This window comes from Cherax quadricarinatus, chromosome 37, assembly GCF_038502225.1.
Source record: "Cherax quadricarinatus isolate ZL_2023a chromosome 37, ASM3850222v1, whole genome shotgun sequence".
Classification (NCBI taxonomy): Eukaryota; Metazoa; Arthropoda; class Malacostraca; order Decapoda; family Parastacidae; genus Cherax; species Cherax quadricarinatus.
This window is the reverse complement of record NC_091328.1, coordinates 147,587-162,594: the sequence shown is the minus strand read 5'-3', so window position 1 is coordinate 162,594 and position 15,008 is coordinate 147,587. Positions and strand designations below refer to the sequence as shown.

General features: G+C 38.9%; 1 protein-coding gene across 9 annotated transcripts in view; it reads right to left on the bottom strand.

The window, feature by feature from the left end:
* The window catches only part of LOC138851041 (FH1/FH2 domain-containing protein 3-like), a 57,884-nt gene extending 43,187 nt beyond the window's left edge, over positions 1–14,697 (bottom strand). For 5 of the 9 annotated variants that reach the window (XM_070091752.1, XM_070091751.1, XM_070091750.1 and 2 more), the window contains exon 1: positions 14,437–14,684. Coding sequence is in view for 3 of the 9 variants with exons in the window: in XM_070091749.1 (XP_069947850.1) it covers positions 14,437–14,553 (117 nt within the window). In the remaining 6 variants the exon portion in view is untranslated. Of the gene's footprint in view, positions 1–14,436 lie in introns of all 9 variants that reach the window. The other 4 variants (XR_011392843.1, XM_070091749.1, XM_070091746.1 and 1 more) reach the window with 4 other exon arrangements.
* Between the last annotated feature and the right edge of the window lie 311 nt (positions 14,698–15,008).

The window sequence follows — 15,008 nt, the reverse complement described above, 5'->3', positions numbered from 1 at the left end:
GAATAACAGCAAGGACCCTAGAACTCAACTTGTCTACCCAGCAGGACGCCAGTGTATCATCAACCCCTCTCTCCGCCGCCACCCAAGGAACAACAACAACAACAACAAACATGGCTGACTCCCCCTCCAACTCCACTCCCTTCAAAGGATTCATCCATGATAACTCAGGTACGATTATTCCTGACAATATCAAGGACTACATCGTTGCTCTAGAAAATGAAATCAAAGATATCAAAGCAGCACTCGAGCGACGAGATTCCAAGATAACCAACCTCGAGAATAAGATCCAAAACCTTGAAGAGAAGATTACATCGGGAAGTGTTGATACAGAAAATACTCTAAAAGCAGCTATAGCCAGTCACACTGAACAAATAACAACAATAAATATGAAGGTTGAAGAAGCAATCAAGGACTGGAATCTGAACATGCACACTCGACTAAATGAATACCTTGATTTCCAAGACGACAAAACTGAACAAGATAAGTTGTCTGATGCAGTTATAATAAACAGTCCACACATTCCTAGTGACATAACACAAGCACAGTGCAAAGAAACTGCTATCAGGATAATACAGAACCACGTACAAGTCATCGTGCAAAACAATGAAATCAAAGAAACACGTTTGTTAGGAAAACCAGGAAGTAAACACAGTATAATGATCCGACTTCATTCATACGATAAAAGAAAGGACCTAATTAAATCAGCAATTACAATGAAAAATGGAGTGTACATAAATGAGTGTCTAACAAAAAAACGTCAAAACCTTCTGTTCAGGCTGAGAAAACTTAAACAGGAAAACAAAATACATCAGTGTTTCACGCGAGATGGGAAAATACTAGTAAGGAAAACATCAACAGGACAACAATATACCATCTCAAACGAACATGATTTCTCTACCTTCCTTAGAAAAGCTGACATTTCTGTAACAGATTAAATAAGTGCCCTTAATACATATATACGTGTGGTGCATATAGTGTACGTTACTATCATATTGTACATTATTATTTTTATTATTTTTCATCACTAGCTAATGCCAACTACCTCCAATACTCTATAACTTTCTTACTGCTATTAATTGCTCATAATTTTAAATTAAAAGTCAAATCTTACTCCAAATTAATAATATTCATTTTTTCTTACCTGTCCATTTAATTTTGTTTATCACTACTTGTTTTTTTAGTCACTTTACATTGTATATTCAATTAGTGTATATTCCAATTACTTTTTTGCAAGTACCAAAACTATCTTTTGCTAGCTAGTACCAACTACCTCATTTTTTTTTACTTTTATTGTGCAATAAACTGCTCAATTTATCTAATATTACAAATCAGATCTTACTCCTAAACCAATATTATTTCATAGTGACCATCTGTCCATTTAACTTTGTTTACCATTACTTAATTTTAGTCCCTTATATATTTTCTCCTTTATTTTAGCTTTATATAACTACCCTAGCTTATACATTCACAATTGTTAAAATAATCAAAGGTGCTATTCTCAGGTGCTAAAGTAGAACAAGTTCACAATTTTGGCATTATATTCCAAAGCTCATTTATTTTATAGTACTACCTACTATCATATTCCCAAGCTCCATTATTTGATCATCACTTTATTTGTACTAGTCCCTTTTATATTGTCTCCTTTATTTTAGCTTAAAAAAAAAAAAAAAAAAAAAAAATACCTTAGCCCATTATTTTACATTTGTTAAATAATTCAGGTGCTATTTTTTAGCTTAAGACTATTTACTTTGTTTTATACTTAATTCTAACTATAGATTCACTACAAATCTTATGATTACAAGCATTGATCCAGATACCAACCTCTTATTTAATGACTTAAATGAATCAAACAGTTACTGTAATTACTACACTGCAGAACAATCAAAGGCACTTCTCAGTGCCAACAACAACATAACTATCTTTAACTACAATATCAGATCTTTAAGCAAGCATTACGATGACCTCATAGCATTACTAAATTCCTTACATGCCAATATGTCCATCATTACACTAACTGAAACCTGGCTAAAGCCTGATACTACAGATGTCTATACCATTCCTGGTTACACAGCCATACACAACTGTAGGCCAGACCAACAAGGGGGTGGCACAGCCATATACTACTCAGACCAACTAGAATGTATCACTAATACTTGCACAAGAGATGAACATGGGGAATATATAATAGCCAAATTCAAATCCAAATACCTACAAAAACCTCTCACATTGATAAACATCTACAGAGTTCCACAGTCAAACATTAGCCAATTTAGTCAAAACCTAGGAAGTATGATAACTGATGCACGCATGAACAAAGATCACTTACTACTCTCAGGTGACTTCAATATAAATCTCCTGCAAGACCAGGACCCACACGTTACTGAATTCACAAACACAATGAGTAACTGTATGTTGCTACCAACAGTAACAAAACCTACAAGAGTTACAGAGACTAGTGTTTCCCTACTTGACCACATCTGGACCAACACCATATCCCCTTTAAAATCAGGCATAATTACAGATAATACCACAGACCACTACCCTACTTTCCTCATAACAACTCTTGGTAAATTACCCCAAGACACTACTAAAGTCACCTTCAGACTTCACAATGAGGCAGCCATTAATAACTTCACAACAGCATTAGCAAACATTGATTGGCACACTGAGCTAGAAATCAATACAGATATTGACGAATGTATTAATAATTTTCTAAAAAAGACTCAATACCTCTATAACAAGCACTGCCCTAAAAAAACTAAGCAGATGACAGCTAAGAGACTGAACAGTCCCTGGCTAACACCCAGCATTCTCAAATCCATAAATACAAAACACCAATATGAAAAACAGTACAGAATGGGTCACATAACCAGAGACCAAACAAAACGTTACTCGTCAATCCTAACCAGCCTGATAAGAAGGGCAAAAAAATTGTATTATGAGAACAGATTATCCAACTTACGAGGTGATATAAAAAAGACCTGGAAAACCCTATCAGAAATTCTGGGAACAAAAAAGATATCACGAAATAGCGAAATAAAATTAGCAAAATCAGATGAACCCCAACTCCCACCAACAGAAACAGCAAACAGACTCAATGATTTCTTCTCCACTATAGGACAAAACCTTGCCAATAAAATCCCAAGCTCAGATACCCCACCAAATGACTACCTCACCGGCAACTACCCGAACACACTGTTCCTAGCTCCGACTAACCCATACGAAGTCTCCCTTATTATCAACGCACTAAAAAACAAGGCAGGAGATTTAAATACCTTACCACCCTTTATATACAAAAAAGTGTCACAAGTGCTATCACCAATCATTGCAACACTCTTTAACAAATCCATTGAATCCTCCACCTTCCCTACAGTACTCAAAATAGCAAGGGTCACCCCGATCCACAAAGGAGGAGACCAAACAGAGTTGAATAACTATAGGCCAATATCCAACTTACACCCTCTCTCAAAAATCTTCGAAAAATTAATTCATAAACGAATCTACTCCTACCTTATCTCCCAAAACATACTCAACCCCTGCCAATTTGGATTCAGGCCTAATAAAAATACTAATGATGCTATTATACACATGCTAGAACATATATACACTGCAATAGAGAAAAAAGAAGTCCCACTGGGGATCTTCATTGACTTACGTAAAGCTTTTGATACAGTTGACCATGACTTGCTCCACGTAAAATTATCACACTATGGTATAAGAGGGCACTCCCTCAACTACCTCAAGTCATACCTCAGCAACAGAAGCCAATATGTGTACGCAAATGGGGCAAACTCTTCTGCACAACCAATTACAGTTGGTGTCCCACAGGGAAGTGTCCTTGGCCCTCTTCTCTTTCTCCTATACATAAATGACCTACCAAATGCTTCTCAATTACTCAAACCCACACTATTTGCTGATGACACAACATACGTCTTCTCCCACCCGAGCCCAGTCACGCTAGCCAATACTGTAAATACCGAATTACAGAAAATATCTACCTGGATGAGTACTAACAAACTTACACTAAACATTGACAAAACCTACTTCATTCAGTTTGGTAACAGAGCTACAGATGTCCCTCTTAACATAATGATAAACGGATCACCTATCACAAAGCTAACAGAGGGAAAATTCTTAGGAATCCACCTTGATAATAGACTCAAATTTCATACACATATACAACAAATTTCTAAGAAAATTTCCAAGACTGTAGGCATACTATCGAAGATACGGTACTATGCTCCACAGTCAGCCCTCCTGGCCCTATATCACTCTCTTATTTACCCCTATCTCACCTATGGAATTTGTGCATGGGGCTCAACAACAAGTAACCATCTCAGACCACTAATTACCCAACAAAAGGCTGCAGTTAGAATGATAACAAATTCTCACTACAGGCAGCACACTCCACCAATATTCAATACACTCAACCTACTCACCATACAAAACATCCATACTTATTACTGCACCTATTACATACATAGAACACTCAACTCTGATATTAACCCTCCCCTCAAACATCTCCTTGCCAACCTCAACAGAACACATGACCATAACACAAGGCACAGATCACTCTTTGATATTCCTCGTGTCCATCTCACGCTATGCAAAAACTCAATGCACATAAAAGGCCCTAAAATCTGGAATTCATTACCTGTTAATATAAAAGAAACACTACCTGTTTATAAATTCAAGTCTCTTCTCAAAGATCACTTACTCACCCAAAACCAAATAAATACTGAATAACTGAACCTTATAAATTGTATATCTTAAATGTTTCTCACAATTATATCACATATGACCTGTCTTTGTAATACTCACTTGTGCTTTATAGTAATCAGTTTACATTAATGTTTTTCACTGATTTCATCATTGCTTAGTTAATCTTAAGTTAATTTTAAGCCAGCCCGTAATGCTATGCATAGTATAAGTGGCTTTGGCATGCTGCTCTTATCTGTATTTTTTTTTTGTACCTCTGTAAGTGTGCTCAAATTATAAATAAATAAATAAATAAATAAAATAAATAAATGAAAGCAATCAAAATCATATCTATTTCTGTAATATATCTTCCATTCTATCAAATGAGACCAAAAAAATGAGAATACAACCATAAAAACCATTTGAAATTACCACTAAGGGGTGGCTAATTGCTGAGAAGTGTACTCCATTATTTATGCTTAGATTTCTTTCATTTTTGGTGTACGTTAAGAAGCATCTTTCCATCATACATTGCCCAAGTTTCAATAAGATAGTCCAACAAACAAATGAGATACAATTCCCGAGATCAAGAGCAAGAGTCCCTAACCAGTGTCAAGGAACCTGCCTTGAGGTCTGCTCGCTTGTGGAAATTTTGCTCGCGTATGGAAGCAAAAAATCGACCCATCGACTGCTCATATTTGGAAAAACTCGCACGTGGACACGCTCGCAAGTAGAGGTTCCACTGTAATGGCATTTCAGTTAATTTAAATGAGGAAAATTAATCCAGCATATGAACAAATCAGGATATGAACAAGGTCACTGAATGGATTAAATTCATAAGCAGAGGTTCCATTGTATATGGACAATATTTACAGATGATACAAAAAACAAATCATTTGAAAGCAAGACACACTTGGAACCACCTTCGACCAGACTTGTTGCTTCACAAGGGTCCCACACACCATCACAACTCTGGTGGGCTTCCTTCTCATTGGCTTTGTTCAGACAAAGAACTGTAATTTATGTCCTTGTAGTATGACCTAAGGACACACACTCCATCGTGCCCCTTAACATAAACATCTTCTGCTAACCCAGAAAAGGAAGGCATGAGCAGGGACTTTTCACTAGATTTATGAGGCCATGTCCAGAATTCCTCGTAAAATTAATTGTCTGGCTTTGGATAAAATTCTTCCAAGGTAAGGTCAACACAGAACATGTTTCTACAATGGGCTCAGAACTGCATCTACAATTGAAAGCATTGATGCTAAAAACAGCATCTTTCATGAGAACCATTATCCCCTACACAACTACATACACTTAACTCTTTGACTGTCGAAAGGCCCAATCCTGAAGTGTCTCCTGGTGTGGCAAAATATTCGAAAAAAAAAAATTATTTTTTCTTATGAAAATGTTAAGATTATTTTTCTGATTGTTTTAGTCCAAAAAAAAAAAATTTCCCATCAGTACTTACCGAGATATAGAGGTGTGAAGTTTGCTGAAAATGATCTGTGAACGGCAACAGCGGCGACTGCCGCTCACCCGGTAAACTTTGATTTACTTGTATTCGATGGTTTCTTGTTTTCACTATTTTATTTTTTCACATAACTTTTGTGGCCTGTGAGACCAAATTATTGTGCAATGTTCAAATATACACTCGTTGAATGTAACACAATTATAGCAAAAACACTCGTATTACCTGGAGAGAGTTCCGGGGGTCAACGCCCCCGCGGCCCGGTCTGAGACCAGGCCTCCTGGTGGATCAGAGCCTGATCAACCAGGCTGTTGCTGCTGGCTGCACGCAAACCAACATACGAGCCACAGCCCGGCTGATCCATTATAATGTTGCCAAAACTTGTTTACACAATGAAAAAAATTGTTTATTACGATTGTTCTATAATATATATACATATGTACAATCACTGGACACTTTTCTAGAACTGCTGCAGCTTGTGGAATTCTTTGAAACATGGGTATAAGCACAATGGTGTTTTACACTCCTCACACATAAAACGAGTGTCTCTGTGTTTTTTGTGGGCATTTTGTGGTATGTCCACAGACAAAACACCTCTTCTGAGCATTTTTCTTGGCAGTAGTAGCAGGCAGGGGTATGGGGTAGTGATCACCAGGCCTCAGACGAGAGGACGTGTTGATAATTTCGTGGGCGCTGGTCTGTTGCAGGTGTTGTTCCTTGGTACTTGAATATTATTTGTCTGATGACTGACAAACAAAATTCACCATATTTGGGTTTGTTCTTGGTCTTCAACTTATATTATAAGCATTCAGCATGGAAATGTCAAGAAGATGGAAAAACAGTTTTATGTACCACTTATAACTCTTGCGAACACAGTCAGCAAACCCAATCTGCATGTCACATTTGTCCACTAAGAGCATATTGAGGTTGTAATCCATCACAGCTGCAGGTTTTACAATGGGTTCATTGGTCTCTCTATTCTGCTTGCCAGTGTCTACCATTTCATGTCGGTGAACTGATGTCAGCAGTGTGACATCACGTTTGTCATGCCACCGAAATGCCATGATGTCATTGGCAGCAAACACCTGCACTTCACCTCTACGACTGCCAGCATCGAACCTAGGCATATGTTTATGATTTCCACGCACTGTGCCACACACATCTGTCATGTTCACTCGCAAGAAACCAGTTGTCAGTATATAAAATATGCCCCTTACCAATATATGGTTCCATCATTGTTCTAACCACATCACCAGACATACCCAGTAACTTTCTGGTATCTTCCAATGTTTTACTGCCAGTGTACATAATTATATCCAAAACCAGACCAGTTTTGCAACCACACAGAGCAAATAACTTTATACCAAAACGTTTCCTCTTGCTTGGTATATACTGTTTGAATGAGAGTCTTCCTTTGAGCAAAATCAAAGACTCATCAATAACAAGCTTCCTGAAGGGATAAAAATACATACAGCACTTTTGTTTCAGGTACATAAACACATGTCTGATCTTATATAACCTGTCGCTTCTGTCAGGCCATGTTTTGTCTGAAAAGTGTAACATACGTAACAGTAACACAAATCTATTCACTGGTATAATGTCAGTGAAAGCAGGGGTTGAAATGAGGCGGTCTGTCGCCCGGTATGTGTTGACACTGTGCTTATACACATGTGGCATAAGCATTATTGTGGCAAAGAACAGATATATCTGTGCCACAGTTCTGTCCTTTCACTGGTGTAGGCGTGATCTTGGTGACAGAATAGTGTTTGCCATGGCGTTCTTATAGTATGTATTGCTTTCCCTGACAATAATGTCCATCAGGGGTTCATCGAAGAACAACTGAAAGCATTCCAGTTCAGTGGGATTGTTCCCAAGTGTACATGATGGCCGTATTCCACTTTGTCCTCCATCAAAGTCATGGGGATTGGAAACAAACTCGTCATCTTGCTGCCAATCCCAGATGCGGTCAGCTGGTGGGTTCTGGATATTGTAATGTGGTTGTGGTTGTTGTGGGAGTGTGGGGTCGGGTGAGGCTGGTTGTAGTTGTGCAGAGTCAGCAGCACGGGTAGTAGTGTGGCCCGCTGCTGGTGTCACATGACTCGTGCCACCATCACTATCACCACCATCGCCTGCTGCCTCACTTGCATCATTGATACCCATCGTAACAATATCGTCATCTTCACTATGAGGTCATGGTGTAGGGCCACGGGATGTGCTCTGAGATGTACTCCTTCCTCTTGGAAGAGCATATGGCACACTACCAGACTGCATGCGACGTCGTATATACTGCCGCTTCACTGGGGAATATTCACCCTCACTGTCACAACTAGAACTGCTTTCAATAACCTTGAAATCACTATCACTGTCACTTACACTGCTCACATCCGAGTCTTGTACAAGGGCAAATAGTTTCCTCTTTCGTCCTGGTACAGGTGAACATGAACAAGCCGGCCGAGCAACGGAGATGGAAGGTTGTGGGTCATCTGGGTTTTCATCACTAATTATGTTATCCTGGGCACTTTTTTCGGTCACACCCACTTCAAAACCAGGGAATTCACTTTCACTGACACTTTCATCGCTGTTTGAGCTATCACTTGGGAACAAAAGACCTCCAATCCGTTGAGGAGTGAGGAACTTCTTACCGTGAGGCATGGTGAAAATGGACTACCAAGATGGCATTTCCACAATGCACCGCTGAGTCCCAGATTTTTTTCACAGGGTGCACACCCACCACTGAGACCCATTCTCTCTCATGTAGGCCTACCAGCCCTCTCCCACTTGATTTGAAGCCGCTAGAATTTATGCGTATAGATACGTCAAACACTGTATCTCCCATGATGTATATATATGACCGCGACAGTCAAGGGGTTAAATAACCAGTGTAATTTTTGTTTTTCACAAAATCGTCAAGCATCTGCTGCAGCCTGGTCCCTAAGCATTTTCTGTAAAATGGCTGCAGGTGTCCCTGTTTATTGTAATATGTACAGTAATAAGGTTAAAAAGCCCCCTGCCCACTTGGCATAGGCTGGGGCCCTTGTCCCTGGGGAAATGGGCTCTTCCTACATATTATTTTTTTTTATTATCACACTGGCCGATTCCCACCAAGGCAGGGTAGCCCAAAAAAGAAAAACTTTCACCATCATTCACTCCATCACTGTCTTGCCAGAAGGGTGCTTTACACTACAGTTTTTAAATTGCAACATTAACACCCCTCCTTCAGAGTGCAGGCACTGTACATCCCATCTCCAGGACTCAAGTCCGGCCTGCCGGTTTCCCTGAACTCCTTCATAAATGTTACTTTGCTCACACTCCAACAGCACGTCAAGTATTAAAAACCATTTGTCTCCATTCACTCCTATCAAACACGCTCACGCATGCCTGCTGGAAGTCCAAGTCCCTCGCACACAAAACCTCCTTTACCCCCCTCCCTCCAACCTTTCCTAGGCCGACCCCTACCCCGCCTTCCTTCCACTACAGACTGATACACTCTTGAAGTCATTCTGTTTCACTCCATTCTCTCTACATGTCCGAACCACCTCAACAACCCTTCCTCAGCCCTCTGGACAACATTTTTGGTAATCCCGCACCTCTTCCTAACTTCCAAACTACGAATTCTCTGCATTATATTCACACCACACATTGCCCTCAGACATGACATCTCCACTGCCTCCAGCCTTCTCCTCGCTGCAACATTCATCACCCATGCTTCACACCCATATAAGAGCATTGGTAAAACTATACTCTCATACATTCCCCTCTTTGTCTACAAGGACAAAGTTCTTTGTCTCCACAGACTCCTAAGTGCACCACTCACCCTTTTCCCCTCATCATTTCTATGATTCACCTCATCTTTCATAGACCCATCCGCTGACACGTCCACTCCCAAATATCTGAATACATTCACCTCCTCCATACTCTCCTTCCAATCTGATATCCAATCTTTCATCACCTAATCTTTTTGTTATCCTCATAACCTTACTCTTTCCTGTATTCACTTTTAATTTTCTTCTTTTGCATACCCTACCAAATTCATCCACCAATCTCTGCAACTTCTCTTCAGAATCTCCCAAGAGCACAGTGTCATCAGCAAAGAGTAGCTGTGACAACTCCCACTTTGTGTGTGATTCTTTATCTTTTAACTCCACGCCTCTTGCCAAGACCCTCGCATTTACTTCTCTTATAACCCCATCTATAAATATATTAAACAACCACGGTGACATCACACATCCTTGTCTAAGGCCTACTTTTACTGGGAAATAATTTCCCTCTTTCCTACATACTCTAACTTGAGCCTCACTATCCTTGTAAAAACTCTTCACTGCTTTCAGTAACCTACCTCCTATACCATACACCTGCAACATCTGCCACATTGCCCCCCTATCCACCCTGTCATACGCCTTTTCCAAATCCATAAATGCCACAAAGACCTCTTTAGCCTTATCTAAATACTGTTCACTTATATGTTTCACTGTAAACACCTGGTCCACACACCCCCTACCTTTCCTAAAGCCTCCTTGTTCATCTGCTATCCTATTCTCCGTCTTACTCTTAATTCTTTCAATAATAACTCTACCATACACTTTACCAGGTATACTCAACAGACTTATCCCCCTATAATTTTTGCACACTCTTTTGTCCCCTTTGCCTTTATACAAAGGAACTATGCATGCTCTCTGCCAGTCCCTAGGTACCTTACCCTCTTCCATACATTTATTAAATAATTGCACCAACCACTCCAAAACTATATCCTCACCTGCTTTTAACATTTCTATCTTTATCCCATCAATCCCAGCTGCCTTACTCCCTTTCATTTTACCTACTGCCTCACGAACTTCCCCCACACTCACAACTGGCTCTTCCTCACTCCTACAAGATGTTATTCCTTCTTGCCCTATACTTGAAATCACAGCTTCCCTATCTTCATCAACATTTAACAATTCCTCAAAATATTCTCTCCATCTTCCCAATACCTCTAACTCTCCATTTAATAACTCTCCTCTCCTATTTTTAACTGACAAATCCATTTGTTCTCTAGGCTTCCTTAACTTGTTAATCTCACTCCAAAACTTTTTCTTATTTTCAACAAAATTTGTTGATAACATCTCAACCACTCTCTCATTTGCTCTCTTTTTACATTGCTTCACCACTCTCTTAACCTCTCTCTTTTTCTCCATATACTCTTCCCTCCTTGCATCACTTCTACTTTGTAAAATCTTCTCATATGCTAACTTTTTCTCCCTTACTACTCTCTTTACATCATTATTCCACCAATCGCTCCTCTTCCCTCCCACACCCACTTTCCTGTAACCACAAACTTCTGCTGAACACTCCAACATTACATTTTTAAACCTACCCCATACCTCTTCGACCCCATTGCCTATGCTCTCATTAGCCCATCTATCCTCCAATAGCTGTTTATATCTTACCCTAACTGCCTCCTCTTTTAGTTTATAAACCTTCACCTCTCTCTTCCCTGATGCTTCTATTCTCCTTGTATCCCATCTACCTTTTACTCTCAGTGTAGCTACAACTAGAAAGTGATCTGATATATCTGTGGCCTCTCTATAAACATGTACATCCTGAAGTCTACTCAACCGTCTTTTATCTACCAATACATAATCCAACAAACTACTGTCATTTTGCCCTACATCATATCTTGTATACTTATTTATCCTCTTTTTCTTAAAATATGTATTATCTATAATTAAACCCCTTTCTATACAAAGTTCAATCAAAGGGCTCCCATTATCATTTACACCTGGCACCCCAAACTTACCTACCACACCCTCTCTAAAAGTTTCTGCTACTTTAGCATTCAGGTCCCCTACCACAATTACTCTCTCACTTGGTTCAAAGGCTCCTATACATTCACTTAACATCTCCCAAAATCTCTCTCTCTCCTCTACATTCCTCTCTTCTCCAGGTGCATACACGCTTATTATGACCCACTTTTCGCATCCAACCTTTACTTTAATCCACATAATTCTTGAATTTACACATTCATATTCTCTTTTCTCCTTCCATAACTGATCCTTCAACATTACTGCTACCCCTTCCTTTGCTCTAACTCTCTCAGATACTCCAGATTTAATTCCATTTATTTCCCCCCACCGAAACTCCCCTACCCCCTTCAGCTTTGTTTCGCTTAGGGCCAGGACATCCAACTTCTTTTCATTCATAACATCAGCAATCATCTGTTTCTTGTCATCCGCACTACATCCACAGTTTTATAAAGTTTTTTCTTCTTCTCTTTTTTAGTAAATGTCTACAGGAGAAGGGGTTACTAGCCCATTGCTCCCAGCATTTTAGTCGCCTCATACGACTATTGTTCCCCATGGACAATAGAAGAAATAAAGAAGAACAAGAGCTATTTAGAAAAAGGAGAAAAACCTAGATGTATGTATATATATATGCATGTGCGTGTCTGTGAAGTGTGACCAAAGTGTAAGTAGGAGTAGCAAGATATCCCTGTTATCTAGCGTGTTTATGAGACAGAAAAAGAAACCAGCAATCCTACCATCATGCAAAACAGTTACAGGTTATGTACACTGAAAATATGTACACAATTTATATCACATGAAATGCTGTCTTTGCTCATTTAACTCTTGTATCAAGAAAAATGACAAATTTCCCTGTGCCTATACCAAAGCTGATCTTGATAAACTACTATATTACCTAGTGCAACCATTATAATGTAATGCAAGGTGGAGTTTTCATTGTAAAAGTAAGCTTCATCTGCAGCAACATTACGAGTACTGAAGATTACTTAGATTTGTTTTGTCTCTGATTTGCCAAGAGAATCATGTTCTGAACAGCAGAGAGCGTAGACTGAGGGTTCTGACCTGTAACAACCCCAGCATTAACTACATGTTCCATGTATTCCTGGACCTGTGACAGCTGACTTAAAACTTTCCTGGGCATGTACTGGAGAATTACGGTTATTAAAACTGGTGGTTATGAGGCTGAAAAATGTGGCTTAAACTTCTGAAATTTCTTAATAAGTTCTGGGTGGTAACTACTATCAAGTTTTTGGTTAGGTAAAAATCTATCACCCAGCTGTAAAGCATGATTAAAATCATCAAGATCCTTCTCATCAAGGTATACCTTAAGGTCAGGAGGAACATTTCTCAAAAGATCCTCTAGCAAAATTATGGAAAGTACACCCTCATAATTGTCTACCACACCTTTTGAGCGACACCACGTGTTTATAAGCGACAACTTCTGACTGTATTCCACCAAAAACTGACCTGCCTGAAACTTTAGTCCTCTAAACTTGTGCTGATACCTTTCTGGCAACATCTGATAAGCAAGTAAAACTACCTCCATCAGTTTATTATAATCAGAAAAGTCCCATTCCTCTAGAGAACTAACTGCTCATAACCCTTTACCAATTAACTGGGTTTGTACTAATGTCACCCATTCCTTGTCTGGCCAATCTTGGAATCTGGCCAGTCTTTCAAACAACAGGAAAAACTGGTCTGGGTCTTCCTCTAGGAAATCTGGCACAAATTTTATGACTTTGTCCAAATTAAATGGTTCTACTCTATTTATTGTGGCTTGTTGAGAAGCAAACTGCTTCTCTTTGTTTTTTTCTTGAAACCTAAACATTTCTAACTCTTTTTGTTCCTGGAACTTTTTATGTTCAATCCTTAACCTGTAAACAGTCCAAACGTATATATACGTTCACTACCGTACTGCCCCAACTTTTTTGAGAAAAAAAAAAAACATTGTTGTTTTTTAATAGGAAAAAAGAGCATATGGTACCCAGGCATCCCCAATTATTTTAATATGGTGCACAGTGAGTGCTCACACCCATTCTCACATGTCTAGGCGACTCAGGCTTACCGTGGCAATGTTAAATGTAGGACACATAAAACGTATATATACGTTTGGGGCACTAACGGTAAAAATGTATATATACGTTTGGAATGTTTATGGGTTAACCACTCTTTTTCTTCCCCAATTATGAATAATTTCAACCTTATAATTTCTGCTTACCCTGCATACCCTACTATATAATATTTAACCCTTAAACTGTCCAAACGTAGATCTACGTTCGCTCGCGTAGCACTCTGAACGTAGATCTACGTTCGCTCGCATAGCACTCTGAACGTAGATCTACGTTCGATTGTACTTGTCTCCAGGTGACATAAATAGACATACAAAATGGAGTATGTATATGCAACAAGATAATGTAATCTTGAAAGTCTAATCTGTCTGCACTGAAATTTTTTACAGTTTTAATGAACAATAACTTCAATATTTACCCAGTCAGTTGCTATGTAGAGGAGCCTAGAATGGATGTGTAAGCCACACCAATTGCTGGCATAAATTCTTTTATTGGCTTTCTCACAGTAATTTAGGAAGTGTCTTGCAATGGTCATCTTGTTTCTCCCTTCAGGAGGAGAATCGTGTACATGCAGAAAAAAACATAGCCAAACTTTAAACTCAATTTAGCATCACTATCTTTTGGAATTAACTTTGCAAAATATAATTATACTGTACTTAAGTCAGAAGCTGACAAACATTTAACGCTGAACTGGCCTGCTCTACCTTTGTCTTATGCATACCAAACAATAAATGTTAAGAAATCAATGTTACTCACTGAGTTCCATGAAAAAATTTACTAACATAACAAATCATTTCTTTGCAAAGTCATAACATATTTCTGATCAATGTGTGGTTAATGCTATTACACTGTAGCACCATATAGTACAGGCAGGCCCCACTTTACAGCACTTTGCTTTATGACATTTCATAAATGCAGCAGTTTTCAATTATACTAATTCTTTATTTATTCAGATTTCATACAATAAATATATTTACCACTCATTATAAG